Genomic DNA, 21316 nt, shown 5'->3' on the forward strand with positions numbered 1-21316 from the left:
GTAATCCCTCTTCTGGAGGTCTCCCTGAAATGTTTGAAAACATTTATTCATAAAGATATATGAACCCTTATGTTCACTGCAGCATTATTCATGGTGGCCAAGACACGGAAACAACCCAACCGTCTTTCAATGGATGCGTGGATAAAGAAGTTGTGCTAATATATACACTGGAACACTACTCAGCCATAAGAAAATATGAAACACTGCCATTTTTAAAAACATGAATGAATTTTGAGAACACCATGCTGAGTGAAGTAAGTTAGGCAGAGAAGGATAAGAACCATAGAATTTCACTCATGTGTGGAATATAGAATAGAAAGCAACAAATAAACAAACAAAATGAACAGACAAAAACAAACTCATTGGCACAGGAAACAGTATGGCGGTTTCCAGAGGAAAAAGGGGTGAGGGCGGTTGAGAAGAATAAAGGGAGTCAACATGCGGTGACGGGAGGATGCTAACCTCTGGGGGATGAGCACAATACGGTATACAGACAATGTGTCTGACACTGCACCAGTTAAACTCATGTAATGTCATCAACCCATGTCACCCAACAAATTGAATTGTTTTTAACAAATAAAAACAGCTACAGTTATAGAATAAAAATATAGAACTAAAACATGTAATACTAAAAATGAAGAATTCAGTAGATGTTTTGAATAGCAGATTATGTAAAACTAAATAGAGAATATAGATAGAGAATTACTTGGATGAGTAATGAGAAAAAGAGAAATTTTCCAAAATGAGACTCAGAGGGGGGAAAAAAAAAAAAACAAAAAACCACAAGACAGAAAGAGACAAAAGGTATACCTAAATAGTCTAACATAAAAAATTATAGTGTCTGAAATACTCCAGTTAAAAGGCAAAAATTGCTGGACTAGATTTTAAATAAAGCAGTTATATGTTATGTATAGTAAAATCATCTAAAATATAAAGATATTAAAAATATAAGACAACAATGAAAAATTATAATAGGTAAATATTAAGTAAAAGAAAGTTGCTATAGCTCTATTAATATCAGAAAACAATGACATTAAGGCAAGAAGCATTGCTAACAATAAATAGGAATATCTCATGATGACAAAATTGTATATGAATATATATAAAATATGAGTATATATATTATATGAGTATATATAAAATATAGAGAAGGTAAAAGCAAAGATTCAAAATAGTGTATAAACAACACTGATGGAATAAGAGGAGAAAAAAATTCCAGCCACAGTGGTAAATTTTCATACAGTGCAGTAATAAACAGAGCTAATAAACAGAGCAAATATGAATCAAGACATAAAACATTTGAAACAAGACGGTTAACAACATTGAACTAATTGACGTGAATTTTGATCTAAGATATCAGAATACACATATTCTTTCTACTATATATCAGAATCTTTATAAATTTGATCATACATTGGACTAAACAAGTCTTAACATTTTAAAGTTCTCAGGCCACAGTGCAATTAAAGGAATTGATAAGAAAAAGATACCATAAAATGTCCTCAATAATTTTTATAAGCTTATGGATGCAATCAAATCCATGCATAAATGAAAAATAAGAGCCTAAATATATATTTAAAAGAGTGAAGATTAAAAATCAGTTATCTAATCACATATTTAAAGCAATTATAAAAAGAAAGCAGACAACTCCTGTGATGGAAACTGAAATAAACAAAATAATAAAGGTAATGGCAGAAATTAAATGGAAGAAATATATAACATAGTAACAGTCACAGGTAAACACAGGAACACTATTAATTTGAACAATTAATAAAATAGTAATGTTCTAGTGAGACTTATGAAGAAAAAGGAAATGTTACTACAGATGATTCAGACATTAAAAATAAACAATTTAAACAAAATATATTTGAAAATTTTGATGAAATGGAAAAAATCTTAGAAAAATGTTATTTAAACTTTTAAAGAAACAGAAAATCTAGAGTACTTTAATCTTGAAGGAATTTTATCCATTCTTAACAAACTTTCCCACAAAGAAAATGTAACCTCTAGGTGGTGATTCCCTTGATGAAATCTACCAAACACTTAAAAAATAATACCAATCTCACATAAATTCTACTTCTCAATTTATGAAGGCATTAAACCTTGGTAATAAAGCCTGACAAAGAAGACTTCCACTCAAGATGGCAGTGTGGATAAATGTGGTACTAACATCCTCTCACAACCACGTCAAAAACACAACTAAACTACGGAACAACCATCCTGCAGAACTGCCTGAAATCCAGCTGCATGGAAGTCCAACCACTAGAGATTTGAAGAAGCAGCCGTATCCAGACTGGTGGGAGGGTGGAAACACAAAACAGGCAGGTTCCACACTCACACATGGCCGATCAGTATCAGGAGGGATATCTTGGCTGCAGGTGTCCTCCCTGAGGAGCAAGGGGTCCCAGCCTCACACCAGCTCCCCACCCCCCACCACACCAGGGCTCCAGTGCTAGGAAGACAAGTGCCCATAACTTCTGGCTGTAAAAACCACTGAGGGTTGTGGATGAATGAGATGAAAGGGTCCCAGGCAGTTCCTCTTAAAGGGCCCACACAGGAACTTACTCAGACTCACTCCCTCTGAGCTCCAGCACTGACACAGCAGCTTGAAAGGAACCAGGGACATAGCAGAGGAACTAAATTGTCTGGCATTGGGGAAAGAGCTGGGTGGGGCAGGGGTAGCTCTCTGCCAGACAAAAGTGATGGCAGAGGTCATTGTTCCTTTTCTAAGACCCTCACCCTCCACAGAGCTGACAGGCGGGCACTGTATCTGAGGCTCCATCAGTGTGGCTCATACTGTTTGCCCCCCACTAGTGATTTCCTGAGACTTGGCTGCACCCAGCTTACAGGCCTAATGGATCCATTTCCGGGGCGTTTCCATAGAGCTGGCCTCTCTTGCCTCGTGCTTCAGACTTTCCTGAAATCCCTCAAACATGCAGCATCTGGCCCCTACCTCTTGCTAAGTGGCCTCAGGCCCGGCACTAGCAGCAGCTGCCCTTCAGTTGCAGCTTCGCCTCTTCCGGGCACCTCCAAGCCCAAAACAAGTAACAGACATCTGCAGATCATTCTGTAGCTTGTGCTGGTGGCCTCACACACGGTACAAGTGGTGGCTGACGTTGCACCTCCCAGGATGCCCCAGAGGCAGTGCACCTGGTGGACAGCTTCAGGCCATGTTGGATTTCAACCCTACCATCTCCACCAGTGACCCACTGAGGGGGCAGACACAGTGAGCATCAAAGCCCCTCTGAAGCTGTAGGGTTGACTCCAGCACAGCAGCTCCTCTGATCTAGCTGCAGCTGATCCTCACAGCTGAACAGCCTGGGGGCTAATCCTTCCCAGGCACACCAATAGCAATCATGGCTCTACTGCAATAGGATAGTGCACACAGCCCACAAAGGGGCACACCTGGAGTGCCCAGCTCAGGGAACTTGGAAACTGGGCCCAACAGGACTTCTACTACACAAAGCCATTTTACCAAGTTTGGGAGACATAGCAGCTCTACCAAATACATATAAACAAACATGGGGGCAGACAAAATGCAGAGACAAAGAAACAGATCCCAAATGAATGAACGGGAGAAATCTCCAGAAAAATAACTAAATGAAACAGAGGCAAGCAAACTACCAGATACAGAGTTCAAAACAATGGTTATAAGGATGGTCAAGGAACTTGGTGAGAACTTCAACAGCATGAAAAGGACATAGAAACCATACAAAAGAACCAGTCAGAAATGGAGGATCTGCTAATTAAAATGAATAATTTATAAGGAATCAACAGTAGAGTAGATTATGCCAAACGTTAAAAGAGTGACTTGGAATAGCAAAAAACACCCAATTAGAGGAGCAAAAAGAAAAAGAATCCAAAAATATGAAGACAGTGTAAGGAGCCTCTGACGCAACTTCAAGTGTACTAACATTTGCATCATGGGGGAGCTGGAAGGAGAAGAGAGAGAGCAAGAAACTGAAAACCTATTTGAAAAAATAATGACAGAAAATTCCTTCACCTAATGAAGAAAATAAGACATACAAATCCAAGAAGCACAGAATGTCCCAAACAAGATGAAGCCAAAGAGGCCTACCCCAAGACACATCATAATTAATATGCAAAAGATTAAAGACAACCCTAGTACACTGTTGGTGGGATTGCAGACTGGTGCAGCCACTGAGGAAAACAGTATGGAATTTCCTCAGAAAACTAAAAATGGAACTGCCGTTTGACCTGACAATGCCACTCCTGGGAGTATACCCTAAGATCCCCAAAACACTAATTCAAAAGAATCTATGCACCCCAATGTTCATACTAGCACAACTTACAATAGCCAAGGGCTGGAAACAGCCTAAGTGCCCATCAGTAAATGAGTGGATAAAAAAACTGTGGTACCTTTACATGATGGAATACTACATAGCAGAAAGAAAGAAGGAAGGAGCTCCTACCCTTCATGACAGCATAGATGGATCTGGAGAGCATTATGCTAAGTGAAATAAGCCAGGCAGTAAGAAACGAATACCATATGATCTCACCTATAGAAGTGGAACCTAATCAACAAAACAAACAAGCAAGCAAAATATAACCAGAGACACTGAAATTAAGAACAACCTGACAGTAACCAGAGAGGAGGTGGGAGGAGATTAAAAAAAAGTAAGTTAAAGACAAAGAGAAAATTTTAAAAGCAGCAAGAGAAAAGCAGTTAGTTACAAGGGAGTTCCCATAAGAATGTCAACTGATTTTTCAATAAAAACTTTGCAGGCCATAAGGGAGTGGCAATAAATTTAAAGTAATGAAAAGCAAGGACCTACAACCAAGATTACTCTACTCAGCAAACCTATCATTTAAAATCAAAGGACAGATAAAGAGCTTCCCAGACAAGAAAAAGCTAAAGAAGTTCATCACCATCAAACCAGTATTATAAGAAATGTTAAAGGGTTTACAATAAAATGGCAATAAATATTTATCTATCAACAATCAAATCTAAAAATCAAAATAAACAAATAGAACAGAAACCAACTCATAGATACAGAGAACATTCTGATGTTTGCCAGATGAGAGAGGGGTTGGGGGGATGGATGAATAAAGTGAAGGGATTAAGAAGTACAATTTGGTAGTTTCAGAGTAGTCACAGGGATGTAAAGTACAGCACAGGAAATACAGTCAATAATATTGAAATGACTGTGTGGTGTCAATGGGCACGAGGTTTATCAGGATGATCACTTAGCAAGTTACATAATTTCTAATCACTGGCGTGTATATCAGAAACTCCTATAATATTGTATGTCAACTCTAATTGAAAAATAAAAAAATGATTTAAGAAAAAACATGACAAAGATATCTCATTCATGAACATAAATAGAAAATCAGCCTCAATTACTTTTAATAGCCAAACACTGAAAACAATACATAGGGCTACCAACAGTAGAATGGTTAAATGAAATATTAATATGATATATTTATAAAATGGAATCCTATACAACTGTGAAAATGAACATCACTAATGGTTGAATCCACAATGTTGAACAAAAGAAACCATATAAAAGAAAGAAAACATGCAATTATCTCCATTTGCATGAAGTCGAAGGAGGAAATACTAAATGAGAGCATTAGGAGTACAGACAATGCTTTCCTTTCGGGGAGGGGGCGGCCGTCACTGGGAGGACTGGCGACGGCGTTTTTCATCTCAGTGGTAATTATTTGGCGTTCACTTTGTGATGTTCATTCAACTCTACATTCATGTTTTGTGTCTCTATGCTATCTATGTGTGTTCATACATAAAGGACATATGAGGTAAAAATTACCCACAAAGAACAACAATTTGCAGAATATAACGGATGAGATGATCACATTAGTGCAAAAAGTGACTGTGTGTATGTTTTGGCAAAATCATACATGAAATCACACACACTGCTAGTAGTGCTTAGTTCTAAGAAGTAGAGAATAAGTAAGTGGGGTGAGTTTCAAGGAAAACTTCCACCATTTGTTCTCTACACCTGTTATTATTTGAGTTTTTTCATTGCGTTTTGAAGTATTATTTTTTCATCGCTAAAAACTTTAATGTGGGTAGGAAGATAATCAGATGTTACATTATGACAAACAATTCTGAAATTACAAGGAAAGTAGTTTATAAGAGACAGGTTTTAGTGGAATCTCCAAAGTTCCCCAAAATGATGGTTGTTTTTTTTCAATTACAGTTTACATTCAATATTATTCTATATCAGTTTCAGGTGTGCAGCATAGTGGTTAGACAATCATGTACTTTACAAAGTGTCCCCCCCCCCCATATTTCAAGTACCTGCCTGGCCCCATACACAGTTATTTCAATATTATTGACTATAGTCCCTTTGCATCCTCATGTGAAGTACACATGCGAATGTGTACTTCACATCCTTATGACTGTTCTGTAACTACCAATTTGCACTTCTCAGTCCTTTCACCCTTTCCACCCAGCCCTCAGCCTGTCTCCCCTCTGGCAATTGTTTGGAAAATGGTAACTTTAAAAGACTGGAACATGTGGGATGGCTTGTCTGGCAATGAGGAAAAAAGGGCAAGTATTCTGGCCAGGAAAACTATGGCTTTGTTTCAAGACTCATTAAGAAAGAATAGGTGTAACAAAGAAAAACAAACACAAAGAAACATAAAAAAAAATTAAAGGGAAAGAAAGAATAGGTGTTTGAGACACCACAGCCGAAGAGAGCACACACTCACCCACTCACGCACTCACCGGCAGTTTCAGGAAGGTGTCCTTTGGCTCGGAGCCAGCCTTCAGGGTTCCAAGGTAGAAGGCAGGGCCCAGGTGGCTGTTTGGGACAGGCCTCCAGGTGGCAGAGCGGAGCCTGGAGAAAGGGCCACACCTTGAGGGCAAGGAAAGCCCTTTCCCAATTCTAGTGTCAACATTGACCCCAGATTTCCCATGCAGGGACTAGGATTCTGTTTCAGTGGGACAGAACAGACTGCAAGCAGTAAAGTTAGAGCCAGGAGACTTGTTCCAGGACTCCAGTCCTGATTCTAAGGGACTCTACAGTGCTGAGCAAATCACTTTAGTTCCCTGAATCTTGGCCTCTTGATCTGCCCAGAGAAGAGTGTGAAATCTCGGAGTTCCCCAGTCCTTCCAAGTGCCTTCTGGGAGTAAGTGGGAACATACCTCTCAAAGAAGCTCATTTTCATTTCCAGAGAATAGATCGTGAAGCCTTCCAGGGGAATGTTGTTGATGGTCACAGATCCAGTTAATCCTGCAGGTGGGAGGTAGGAAGGAGAATGTGGTTGGCATTGGATATTCCCCGTGTCTGGGACAAAGCAACGCAGACTGTGTAACCCTGTGACAAGGGCTCAGATGTGAGGGCAAACCCTTGTCTAACTCACTATGACTGAGAGTTTCTTGCTGTACGGTTTCATACTCCGAAGAGGTGCTCCACTTAACATCAGAGCTTTTCCTGAAGTTCCCGAGAGGAGCCCTGCCCTGCTCTGAGACCAACCAGCACCCAACGTGACTGCCCCATGTTCCTACTCTGGAGACCTGAAGGGGGCAGGATAACTAAGAGGAAAGGAGTTTGCATCTTTGGTCCTAGAACCCGAGTCTCCCACTGCCTACGTGGCTCCTTTTTCCACCCAGCACCACATAGCCCTAGTCTTAGGGTCAGGTCGCCACAGAGAGAGATTACAGCTGTTTCTCAGGCTTAGAGCCCACCTTTCCGCTGAAGTTGAATTTTCCATGAATAATTTACTCGTCCTTGATTCTCCACCAGGATCCTCAGAAGTTGACAACCCTGTTTGGGATAGACCAGTGCATAGAACTACAGTCACACAGGGGTTTTACTCCAGAACCCAGTCTTTTCTCTGAGTCCCAGATGGAAAGGCAAGCAAATGGGAGGCAGAAAAGCACCAGAGCCCAGCAGTCCTCCCTCTCTCATAAGGTCCCTGTGTGTTCCTGTTCCACACTCAGTCTCTCCTGTCTTCCACTAGTCTGCCTTAGGGAAGGCAGAGAGACTCAGCTGTGCCTTGGATAGAGGCCCAACTAGAGGCTGATGGTTGACTCAGGGCTTAATGGGGAAACACCATTCGCATGGAAGCAGTGTGCTACAGCTCCTGATGTATCTGGGCCTGGGATATGCAGCTATGCTTATAGCTCTAGACACTTCCTGCTGGGACCCGGAGTGAGAAGTGATCCCCAAGGGCAGTGGTGGAGAAAAGAAGCAGTCTATGTCAGAAGCAGGCTGTATGTGCATTTGAGTCAGAGGTCTAGGGCAGCGGATAGACTCTTGAATTACATACCCTGACTTTAGGAATGTTCAGGTTCTGATTACCATCATCCAGAATGCCTACGCTTTTCTCATTCAAAAACACCTGCAAGAGCAGAGCTGGTGTCAGACTGGTGGGCCTCCCCGAGGAAGGGAGAAGGGAGGCTGTGGTTTGGGAGGAAGTGGTTGTAAGGATGGACCAGCCTTGGCACTCACAGGTGGCTAGAAGCTGACACGGAGACCCCAGCAGACTTAGGTTATGATAAAGCAGAAAGTAAGTCTCCTTGGTTTGACTGTGTTTCCAATGCCTCACACACGGTAGGTGCTTAAAAATACTACCAAACAGCCAAGCTGACCAGTGGCTAACTACCCTCCCCTAGAGCAGAGTTAGGCTAAATGTTCTGCTTACCTGCACAGATAGCCTGCTGACCCTACCTGTGCTGCATCATGAGCATTAACGCGCAGCAGACCTCCAGAGCAGATGGACGTCTCGTAGAGTACGAATCCGTAGGACTGACCACTTCCATTGCATATGGGAAGATTCTCCATGTTGACTGGCTTACTGGACACGACTGGCTGTGAGAGAGACATGGCAGAAACACGATCCAGGGCAATAGGAAGGCAGGCTCCTTCTTCCTAAGACCCTTGTTATTTCTTTATTGTACCTCCTAACGATCCCTAGGAGATCTTTGCGTGAGAAATACTGAACAGATGCTATGTCATGACTCTCCTGCGCTTTATGCTTCCACTGACCAGGGAACTGGGTTGGTGGGGGCACAGTAGAGGGGAAAATTGCTGTAATTATGAGAATTAACAGAGAGAATATGCTGTGTTCTAACACAACTGAAGTCAAATGACGGATTATGCACTAAACAAACATTTATTTAGAATCTGCAACATGTCAGGCACTTCTTTTTATGTAAAATGGCAATGGAAGAAGTAAAATCAATACCAAATCAAGAGCTGACATTTTCGAAACAATTTCCACCCTTTCTTTAAAATAGGACAGGAGGTCTAATGTTAAAGGGTGAGCAGGCACCTGAAGAAGTTCAGTGATTTGGCCTAGTGGATGGTGAAGAGTCAAAAGCTCTGTTTCACAGGGTCCTAGCTCAGCAGGCTGTCCCATGTGGATGGAGTCCCCACAAGAGCATTCACTGGGTGGATTCATTCAAGCTGGGAAGCAGGATCCTCCAATATCCTGCCTCATCTCCCACCCCCACTCACTCTTCAAGTTCAAGCCCCTCACAGTCCCCCAAGAAGGAGCTTGTGGGTCTTACCCCATAGTTCTAGACTGGGACAAAATGCAGGGAATTAGTTTCCACAATTTCCATTAAAAGCCCTTGAAAGAATCTCTATTCTGTGGCCTAAGGCCTCTTCCCCCATTCCAGTGCCCAGGCAGTACTCACCTCATGTAAGTACTGTAGGGCATCCCACAGCGGCAAGAAAAGGGATGGCCTCACTGAAGGGTACACAGCCTTGGGAGCGAGCTCAGGTAAGGGGGGCAGGGGAATTTCTGCAATGAAAATGGGCCTGAAATAACTGCTGCATTCTCCAAGCCCCCCCATCCCTATGCATAAATGCTCGTATCCCAGAGCCAGCCAGAGAAATAGGTCCAACCCTGGCACATGGCTATGCTTCTACATTGGTGATGAAAAACTGTCGAGACCTAAGTTGGAGCCATTTTGCATGCACAGGAAGCTGACAGACACAGACCCCAAAGAGGTAGTGTTGGTCATGTAGACTGAAGGCTCTTGGGGATCAAGAACTTGGCATTATGCCTTTGGCAATGCCATTGCTTACCTAGTTTCTAGCACATGGTAGATGGTTAATTAACTTTATTTAAATAAATAAAATTAAATAGAATAATTTTTGCTATTGTATGTAAGGGTATACTGTGTTACATCATATTAAGAGCTTTACGAACCGTAACTTAATTTTCACAATCATTATAGGAGATTGGTATCACTGTTTTCATGTTTCAAGGAAGAAGCTGAGGCTTAATGGGCTTAACCACAAAGCAAAACCACATAGCTTTTATGTGGGAAAACCAGGATTTGAACCTGCTACCCTTGCTCTGAAGCACTTCATTAAGCTCATGCCCATGGGAAAAATCCTTCCCTTTCCCCACTCTTCCAATTCATGAGGACGGCCAGTGCTCAAGTTAAAATGGTTGCTGAGTACCTAAGACAGATCCCAAGAGTTTTCGAAGCTTGAAATATTTTTCTGTGTAATCCCCAGCCTCTGTCAGCACAGCGTCATAGTCTGCAAGACATCAGGGCACCGTCACTGGCCAGTCAATCCCACACAGCAAACCCCATTCCCACACTTCTGGCATGAGATGGGCCAGAGCCACCAGCAGGAGACAGAAAACCCATCTTTCCTGCCCCTGGCCTGGTCCACCAGCCCAGGCCAGGCTGTGGAGCCCTAATGCCAACCTAGGAACATTCCCCACAGCCCTCCCCGGGATCTAAAAGCTGCCATGACACTGGGCCCATCCTCTGTTTCATTTTCTAATGGACACACTCTTCTTTGCTCAGTCTGGATCACCCAGCTGTGCCTATCGATGCCCTTACAGGAATCACCATTTGTAATCTGTCTCTTGGAAGGGTCAAGTCAACAGGTCAACATACATGATGATGGAAGCTGAACTTCCAGTCATGGGCAGCCCCATCTACTGCAATGACAGCCTGCTGGGGGCTTTATGAACAGCACAGGAGAAAAATAGAGTGAAAAATCCTCAATGCTCAGCATACATCATGGGTCAAGAACTCAGTGATGCCAGACTATGTTTTCAGAGCCTCCTCTGTTACGGTCCAGCACCACCTACACTGGCAGATGGCCAAATAAGTGAACACTTGCCATAGCTGGTGACAACACCCCTGTGTGTGTTAAAATGTGTGGCCCCATTCATGAAACCAAAGTTGGTTCCACCATGGAACATATATATGTTGAAGGAGATCTCAAATTCGATAAAGTCAGACACAGTTTTTTCAACATCTGTAGAGAAGAAAGATAAGAAAGTAAAGAAAATTAGAAAGCACTAATTTGATAAGACATATGCTCTCCCATGTTCACTGCAGCATCATTTACCATAGCCAAGATATGGGAGCAACCCAAGTGCCCATCAATACACCACTGAATAAAGAACATGTAGTACATTTACACAATGGAATATGACTCAGCCATTAAAAAGCACAAAATCTCACCATGTACGACAACATGAAGGGACCTATAGGGCATAGTGGTGAAATAAGTCAGACAGAGAAAGACAAATATGATTTCCCTTGTATGTGGAATCTAAAGAATAAAATAAATGAACAAAATAGAAACAGACTCATAGATACAGAACAGGTTGATGGTTGCCAGAGAGGAGGGGGATTGGAGGACTGGGTGAAAAAGGTGAAGGGATTAAGAAGCTTAAATTGGTAGTTGCAAAATAGTCATGGGGATGTAAAGCACAGCATAGGAAATATAGTCAATAATATTGTAATAACTATGTGTGGTGCCAGATGGGTACTAGACTCATCAGGGGGATCACTTTGTAATATAAATGTCTAACCACTGTGCTGTACACCTGAAACTAATATAAACTAGTGTTACATGTCAAGAATAAATATTCAATATCATTAATAAAAAATTAAGAGAAAACAGAAGTTGCTAGTGTAACCTTATCATTCTAACCCCCACCCCCACACTCAACTTAATTATTTTGTCCTTCAACCTCCAGTAAGATTCTAACCAGAAAATGGGTGGGGTTGACCAGAACCACTGCAGGTAACCACATCTTGTTTCCTAGAGCCTATCTTAGAAATAACTTTCCTCAGAGTATGGACATATTTGGACTCTGAACTATAGCCTAAGAACCCTCATGTCACTTAAATATCTAACGTTCATTATATTTTTGAAACTGTACAAGTAATTAGTAAACTCTCATTACTACCTTCCAGTGCCTCTGGGGACACTGGTTTAGAATGTACGCAATAGTGCACAAGTGGCCGTTCTGCATTTTTCGTACAGAAATTCTGGTTTCTGTCACCATAGTTTAACAGGTGTGCTCATCTGCCCACAGGTTGCAAAGAAGGGAGAGCAGGGTGGTTAAAGTAGCTGTGGGATTCAGTCCTGGCTGTGCTCTTCACTGTCCGTGTGATCTTGGACAGCCTGCTTTCCTCTCTCTGAGCGTCATCTTCATTTGTTAACGGGACGTCCCATTGCCTACTAACTCCATCTTAGGACTGATGAGAGAGTATAGGTAAGAAACATGGTATAGTCCCTGACATATAAGTGATAGGAAAAATGTTGTTTGTGGGGGGTGGGGCAAGGGGGGTGGTGGTCTATTTTCAGGCCAAAGCAGACTTTTCTCAGTCGGTTGGTACTTTCCAATGGTACTCAGTCGGTTGGTTCTCTTTACTTCAGGTACAAGCGAGCTTGTTTTCATAACAGCAATAGCAAAACATTTTTAGTAGCAAAATTCTTTTACTGACACTATCTGCCGGGTGCTGATCTGAGAGGGTCACGTGGATTGCCATATTCAACCTGCCCAACAACCCTATGACGTAGATTACATGATGATCCCCATTTTGGGATGAGGATGCTGAACCTGAGAAGGGGCCAGTGGTCAGTGCGGCCGAGCGGGGACGGAAACCCTGACCTCGAGCTCCAGGATCTACTCTCCCAGCCGCCATTGCCTGTCTACCAACAATCCCTGCCACACCCTTGACCTCTCCCCAGTGACAGCCAGTGTGTTTCTGGGAGACAGTTAAGAATTTTGGCAGATGCATCCCCTTCTTCAGAGATGTCATTTTGTTAGAGACCCTCTTGCGACCACCTTGACTCCCCTCTGCAGGCCTGTCTCTGTCTTTCTATCACTGTGTCCTCTTTGTCAGCTATTGATTGTTTTACTTCTTCATTATCTGCCAGTTGCACTAAAGTACAAGCTCCCTGGGAGCAGGAACCAGGTTAATTCTTTTTGCCAGTGCACCTCCAGGCCTAGCCCTGCCCCTGTGCATCATATGTATTGAATTAATAGTCACGGTTGAATGAGCTGAGTAACCAGCAAAGAAAGGTGTAAAGGACCCACAGCCCAGGGCCATGTCTGCTTGGTTCAAACTCTGAGAAACACTTACCGTCTGCATCTTTAACCATGTGTTTACCTCCCCATGTGTCGAACCAGCCGACCCAGTATTCCATAATCATAATGGGCTTATTTCTCTAGAAACAAACCAAATAAAACACTGACAAAAAGGAAAAAAATCAGAAAAACTGAATACAACAGATGAAAGTGTAGGAACTTGCACTTCTCACTTTTGTCCAAGTCAGCCCCACTCCCGCTCACCCACCGCCCCTTGGACTCTCCACTCCTCCTGCACATTCATGATCGCCACTCCCCTTCCCACTTGAAGTGCCTGCCTGCCCCACCTGGAGATCCCCACCTGCAATCCAGCCTTGTCACCAGGGAAGCTGGTATTGAAAGAATCAGCTTTGGATACATGAAGACCTGACTGCAATTCCTCATGGACAAACTGAGGCTCAAAGGATACAGTGCTGGTAAGTTCAGAGACACAGCTCAAATCCAGGTCTGAGTCAAACTGTCAGCCACTACAGTACGTTGCCTTTGAAGAATACCATTAGAAGGGAGCCAGAGTGGCAGAATAGGTGTATGTTCCACTCACCTCCTTCCTGAACCACATCAAAATTTCAACTAAATTATGGAACAATCAACCTGGACAACCACCTGAAGACCAGTTGAATCGAAGTCTGATAACTAAGGATTTACAGAAGAAGCCATGTTGAGACTGGTAGGAGGGGGCAGAGATGGCAAAAGGGCAGACCCCACATTCACGTGTGGCAGCTGAGAATCAATAGAAATATCTCAGCTGCAAAGGTCTCCCTGAGGAGCAAGGGGTCTCAATCCCCCACTGAGCCCAGAGCATCAGAGCCAGGAAGAGGAGCCCATATAACATCTGGCTGTGGAAATCAGTGGGGATTCTGTCTGCCCAGGTGAGAGGGGAGTCTGCTGAGAACCCAGGTGCTCTCTTAAAGGACCAGCACACAGAATCCCATTCATGGGTACTCACCCTCAGCTTCAACAGAGGCACAGCAGCTCAGAAGGAACCCAGTCATAAAGGGAGAGACTGAGTTGTGTGACTTCTGGGAGAGGGCTGGAGGGACAGCTGCCCATGTCCCTGTGTTGAGCCCCTCTCCCACACCTCACACAGAAGCCACCTTTCCTGAGTCAAGCACTCCCCTCCATATGGCATCAGCCTATTGAGATGCACTACTCCCATCCTGCTGAGTCCCTGAGGCCCTGCCGTGACAAGCTCCCATAAGGCTATGGCATCTGCTGGCAGCAGCCAGCCTGGGCCTGCATTGCAGTCTTCCTTGAAAAATTGTTGAATCCTGGGCAAGGTCAGGGGGTGCCAGAGACACACAGGGAGAGAGTGAGTTGTGTGGCTTTAGGACAAGGGTTGTTGTCCTAACAGATGAAAGACATGTCCTAACAGACATGTCCAGCATGTCTGAACACTGTAACCATCCCTTTGTTGGTCCCACCCTCACCCCACAGCATTAGCCTGGGAATCTACACAGGGACTACCCTGCCACTTCGGGAGGCCATGCCCTGCCAAGCTAACACACGGCTGTAGAATCAGCTGGTAGTGGCCAGCCTGGGCCCACATTGCAGTCTTTCTTAGAAACTCTCAAGGAATTCCAGGCAAGCTCAGGATTGCCAGAGACACACAAGCAGAGAATGAGTTCTGCGGTTTTAGGGTAAGGATGTCTTCTCGTTTACCTGGCAGGTACAAGAGTTCCTGTGCACAGCCTTCCTTCCAGGTGGCCAAATCTTAATCTATTGTAGCCTGATGACTCTCCAAGACCCCTCTGCAAAGTCCACAGGCCCCAGGCATAAGATGGCTAGCCTTGGTGAACCCTGAGACTTTTGCTAAGTGGCTTCAGACCCAGCACTGGTGCCATTTGAATCTGTATTAACCTGGTGAACACCACTTACCCCTACCTGGTGACTCATTAAGAAACCACCTGAGGCTTTCACAGTGAGTGAGCCTAGCAGGCTACTGACAACAAATCTTGGGATACCTTGAGCCTTTTGCTGAACTGCCCCAGGCCTGGTATTAGTGGCAGATGAACTCGGTATGTCCTTTGCCCCTTTAGACATACCCAGGCCCAGCACAGGCAGCTATCAGCCACGGGCCTCTTTGTAACCCCAAACAGAAAGCCCAGGGCTGGTCACAGGCAACATCTGCCATTGACCTGCAGCAGAGTCCTTCCCAAGAAGCCTCAGGATTAACACACCCGCTGGCTCTCTTCAGACCACATCAGAGCACAACCCAATGAATTCCACATACGGCACAACAAATAGGGGACCTTGGCAGGAGCCAGACCCTGCTGGGACAAATTTTACTTTTTGAGGTCAGTCACCACACAACAGCTCACATACTGTGGTCAGGGCCCATCCTCACCATCAGCCAGCCTGAGGGCCAACCCCACCAACAGATGGCCCTACAGCAATCAAGGCTCAATGTGCACCACTCAGCCCCACAGGACGCCCCCTACATAAGGCCAGCCTACCAAGACTGGAAGGTATAGCAGATCTACCTACTACAGAGAAACAAACACAGAGAGGCAGCCAAAACAGGGAGGAAGAAAATACCCTAAATAAAAAAAAAAAATGAAATCTCCAGAAAAAGAACTAAATGCAATGGATGCAAGCCATCTACCAGCTACGGACTTCAAAATAATGATTATAAGAATGCTAAAAAAAACTTAGGGGAAGAATGGAAGAACTCAGAGAAAACATCAACAAAGAGATAGTAGTCATTAAAAAAACAGAAATCATAAAAAAAGAACCAGTCAGAAGTGAAGAACACAATATCTAAAATGAAACACACACTAGAAGGAATCAAGAGTAGATTAGATAAATTAGATTAGAGGATCAAATCAGTGATTTGGAAGACAAGGTAACAAAAAATGCATAATCAAAACAGCAAAAAAAGAATTTTAAAAAATTAGGATGGTTTAAGGAGCCTCTGGGACAACATCAAGCATAACAAAATCCACAATATATGGGCACCAGCAAGTGAAGAGAGAATGGAACTGAGCAACTCTTTGAAGAAATAATGACCAAATACTTCCCTAACCTAGTGAAGGAAAAAATACACAAACAAGATAAACCAAAGACACCCACATCAATGCACATTGTGATTAAAATGGAAAAGGTTAAAGACAAAGAGAATCATAAAAGCAGCAAGAGAAAGACAGTTAACTAAAAGGGAGCTTCTGTAAGACTGTCAGCTGATCTCTCAACAAAGATTTCTCAGGCCAGAACGGTTGGCACAAAATATTCAAAGTGATGAGAAGCAAAGACCTACAACCACGATTACTCTACCCAGCAAGGCTATCATTCAAAATTGAAGGAGAAATAAAGAGCTTCTCAAATAAGAAAAAAAAAAAATGAAAAGAGTTCAGCACCACCAAACCTGTAGTACAAGAAAGGTCAAAGGAACTTCTTTAAAAATATACAGGGAAAAAAGGGACATATACATGTATAATAAAATGGCATAAATACTTATCAATAATCACTTTAAATGTAAATGGATTAAATGCTCCAATCAAAAGACATAAGGTAGCAAAATGGATAAGAAAACAAGATCCATATACACACTGTCTACAAGTGACCCACCTCAGATCAGAAGGCACATACAGATCGAAAGTAAAATAATGGGAAAAGATATGCTATGCAAATAAAAATAAAATAAAAACTGGAGTAGCAACATTTATATCACACAATATAGAATTGATTGATTGATTGATTGACTTTAGAGAGAGGGGGGAAGAGAGAGAAACATTTATTTATTGTTCCACCTATTCATTGGTTGCTTCTTGTATTGCCCTGACCAGTAGTTGTACCCATAACCTTGGTGTATCAGGACGATGCTGTAACCAACTGAGGTACCTGGCCAGGGCCAAGCAATGCACACTTTAATATGAAAGGTATAATATAAGACAAAGAAGGATATTACATAACAATAAAGGGATCAATCCAACAAAAGGATGCAACCCTTGTAAACATTTATGTGCCAAATATAGAAGCACCTAAATTCATAAAGCAAATATTCATGGACATAAAGGGAGAGAGATCAACAGCAGTACAGTCATAGGAGGGGACTTTAACACCCCATTGGCACCAATGGATAGATCTTTCAGACAGAAAATCAACAAGGAAACAGCAGACTTAAAGGACACACCAAACCAAATGAATTTAGTTGGCATTTTCAGAGAACTTCACCCAGATCAGCAGAATACACATTCTTTTCAATGTACATGGAACACTTTTCAGGACAGACCACATGTTAGGCCACAAAACAAGTCTCAATAAATTGAAGAAGACAGAAATCATAATGAGCATCTTCTCTGACCAGAATAATTTGAAATTAAAGATCAATTACTGGAAACATACTAGAAAACACACAAACACCTGGAGGCTAAATAATATGTTATTAACAATGAATGGATTAACAAGACAGCAAGGAAGAAATCAAAAGACACACATGAAAATGAAAACACGACAACCAAAATTCGATGGAACACAGCAAAGTAGTCCTAACAGGAAATTCACAGCAATACAGGCCTACCTCAAGAAACTAGAAAAATTTTGAATAAACAATCTAAGCTTACATCTAAACAAACTAGAAAAACAACAAACAAGGCCCAAAGGAAGTAGAAGGAAGAAAATAATAAAGATCAGAGCAGGGCTGGTTCTTTGAAAAATAAACAAGATAAAAAAGATAAAACAAGATAAACAAGATTGATAAACCTTTATCCAGGCTCAACAAAAATATGGGAAAAAACTCAAATACATAAAATCCGAAATGAAAGAGAAGTAACAATGGACAGGACACAGATAAAAAGTATAATAAGAATATACTACAAATAATTATGTGCCAACAAATTGAATAATATGAAAGAAATAATTTCTTGAAAACATAGTCTTCTAAAATGGAATCAAGAAGAAATGGAAAATATGAAAGGACCAATTACAAACTACAAAATCAAAGCAGCAATTAAAAAAACCCTGACAAACAGAAATCCCGGAGCCGGATGGCATCACGGTGGAATTTCATCAAATATTCAAAGGAGAACTAACACCTGTCTTTCTCCAACTATTCCAAAAAATTCAAGAAAAGGGAAGACTCCCAAGCTCATATACTTGGGAGTAATTGCAATAAGTACAATAGCAATTATACTTAGGTCTTATAAAAACTAAGTAATACTAAGTAATACTAAGTAATTATACTTAGGACCTTATAAATACTTATAATACTAAGTAATTATAAATATTTCCCTAATTCTAAAACCAGATAAAGACACAACAAAGAAAGAATATTATAGGCCAATACCTCTGATGAACATAGATGCAAAAATTCTCAACAAAATATTAGCAAACTGGATTCAGTAATACATTAAAAAGATCATACACCATGATCAAGTGGGTTTTATTCCTGGAATGCAAGGTTGGTACAATGTATGAAAATCAATTATTGTGACTACTACATAGACAAAATGAAGGATAAAAACCATAGGATCATATCAATAAATGCAGAAAAAGGCATTTGACAAAATCCAGCACCAATTTATGAGAAAAACTCTTGGCAAAGTGGTAATACAGGAAACATACCTAAACATAATAAAGGCCTTGTATGAAAAACCCATAGCTAACATTGTACTCAACTTGGAAAAAGTAAAAGAATTTCCCTTAAGATCGGGAACAACTCAGGGATGTCCATTTTCACCACTCTTATTCAACATAGTACTGGAAGTCCTAGCCACATCAATCAGACAAGAAGGAGAAATAAGCTATCCAAGTTGAAAAGGAAGATGTAAAACTGTCATTATTTGCCAATGAAATGATGCTGTATATAGAAAACCCTTAAGATTCCATCAAAAAACTACTAGAATTGATAAATAAATTCAGTAAAGTAACTGAATACAAAATAAATATTCAGAAAATTGTTGCATTTTTATATACCTTTCACAACAAAACACTAAGAAAACAATCCCACTTACAATAGCATCAAAATAAACAAAATACCTAGGAATAAATTTAACCAAGGAGGTAAAAGATATGTACTCAGAAAATTATAAGACATCAAAGAAGATACTAATAAATAGAACCATACGCCATGCTCATGGATAGGAAAGAATTAATATCATTAAAATGTCCATACTACCCAAAGAAATCAATAGATTTTACACAATCCCTATCAAAATACTAACCTTATTTTTCATAGAACTAGAACAAATAATCCAGAAATTTGTATGGAGCCACAAAAAAACCTGGAATAACAATCTTGGGGGCAAAAAGAACAAAGTAGGAATATCTCACTACTTGATAACAAACTATACTATAAGGCCATAGTAATCAAAACTGCATGGTACTGGCATAAAAATAGACACACAGATTAAGGGAAGAGAATAGAGAGCCCAGAGATAAATCTATACCCATATGGTCAATTAATCTTTGACAAAGAAAGCAAGAACATACAATAGTGTAAAGTCAGTCTATTTAATAAATGATGCTGTGAAAAGTGGACAGATAAATGCAAAAAATGAAACTAGACAACCTTCTTACACTATATAGAAGAATAAACTCAAATTGAAAAGACTTAAATGTCAGAAGTGAAACCATAAAACTCCTAGGAGAAAACATAGGCAGTAAAATTTCTGACATTTCTCTTAGCAATATTTTTCTGACATATCTCCTGGGGCAAGGGGAACAAAATAAAAAATAAATAAATGGGACTATATCAAACTGAAAAGTTTTTGCACAACAATGGAAACCATCAACAAAATGAAAAGAGAGCTGACAGAGTGGGAGAAGATACTCACCAATGATACATCCAATAAGGTGTGACTATCCAAAATTTATTAAGTACTCAGATAGCTCAACCCCAACAAAAGAGTACCCAATTAAAAAGTGGACAGAGGACTAGAATGGACACTTCTCTAAAGTGGACAAATGACCAGTAAACATATGAAAAGATGCTCAATGTCATTAATTATCAGGGAAATGCAAATTAAAACCACAATGAGATACCATCTCACACCTGCCAGAAAAGCTGTCATCAATAAATCAACAAACAACAAGTGCTAGAAAGGATGTGGAGAAAAGGGAACCCTAGTGCACTGTTGGTGGGGATACAGATTGGTCCTGCCACTATGGAAAACAGTGTGGAGGTTCCTCAAAAATTTAAAAATGCCTTATGAATGAGTGATTCCACTTCTGAGTACACAAGCGCATATGCAATGGAATGCCACTCAGCCATAAAAAAAGAATGCAATCTCACCATCTGTGACAGCATGCGTGGACCCAGAGAGTATTATGTTAAGGAAATAAGTCAGTCACAGAAAGACACATACTATATGATTTCACTTATATGTGGAATCTAAAGAACAAAATAAACAAACAAAGTTGAAACAGACTCACAGATACAGAGAACAGACTGGTGAGGGGGCTGGGGGAAAAGGTGAAAGGCCAGAGAAGTACAAATTGACAGTTACAAAATAGTCACAGGAATGTAAAGTACACCATGAGGAATATAGCTGTAATATTGTAATAAGTAGGTACGGTGCCAGATGGTACTAGAGCTCTCACAGGATCACTTCATAAATTATATAAATGCCCAACCACCATGCTGCACACTTGAAACTAATTTAAGATAATATTGAATGTCAACTGCAATTAAAAAAAAAACATTTCAGGACAGAAAACTAAAGGCCAGTATTCCTCATAAACATGGAAGCAAATTTCTCAACAAATGATTAACCAAGTGTATCCAGCACTGTATACAATGAAAATACACCACAATCAAGGGGGATTTATTCTAGGGTTGCAAGACTGGGTCAGCACTCAAAAGCACCATTAATGACATTCACACAGCGAAGGAGGAGGACCTAGGAGAAAAGCTTCACGGCCTTTGGGTTTAACTTCAGACTGAGGACAACAAAAGCATGAGGCACCTGGCTGTCGGAGCTCTGAAGTGCTCATTTGTGCTTTGGCAGAAATGAACCTCAAAGCCATC

The 21316-nt window shown here is 41.2% G+C and overlaps 1 protein-coding gene across 1 annotated transcript in view; it reads right to left on the bottom strand.

The window, feature by feature from the left end:
* The window catches only part of GLB1L3 (galactosidase beta 1 like 3), a 71284-nt gene that overhangs the window by 1957 nt on the left and 48011 nt on the right, over positions 1-21316 (bottom strand). The window contains exons 12-20 of the mRNA XM_053928853.2: positions 13349-13433; positions 11085-11222; positions 10407-10487; positions 9632-9738; positions 8661-8801; positions 8260-8331; positions 7676-7754; positions 7133-7220; positions 6713-6824 (exon numbers count right to left, since the gene is read on the bottom strand). Of these exons, the coding sequence (XP_053784828.1) occupies positions 6713-6824; positions 7133-7220; positions 7676-7754; positions 8260-8331; positions 8661-8801; positions 9632-9738; positions 10407-10487; positions 11085-11222; positions 13349-13433 (903 nt within the window). The remainder of the gene's footprint in view (positions 1-6712; positions 6825-7132; positions 7221-7675; positions 7755-8259; positions 8332-8660; positions 8802-9631; positions 9739-10406; positions 10488-11084; positions 11223-13348; positions 13434-21316) is intronic.

The sequence above is a fragment of the Desmodus rotundus genome, chromosome 7 (genome assembly GCF_022682495.2).
Source record: "Desmodus rotundus isolate HL8 chromosome 7, HLdesRot8A.1, whole genome shotgun sequence".
In the NCBI taxonomy this organism is placed as follows: Eukaryota; Metazoa; Chordata; class Mammalia; order Chiroptera; family Phyllostomidae; genus Desmodus; species Desmodus rotundus.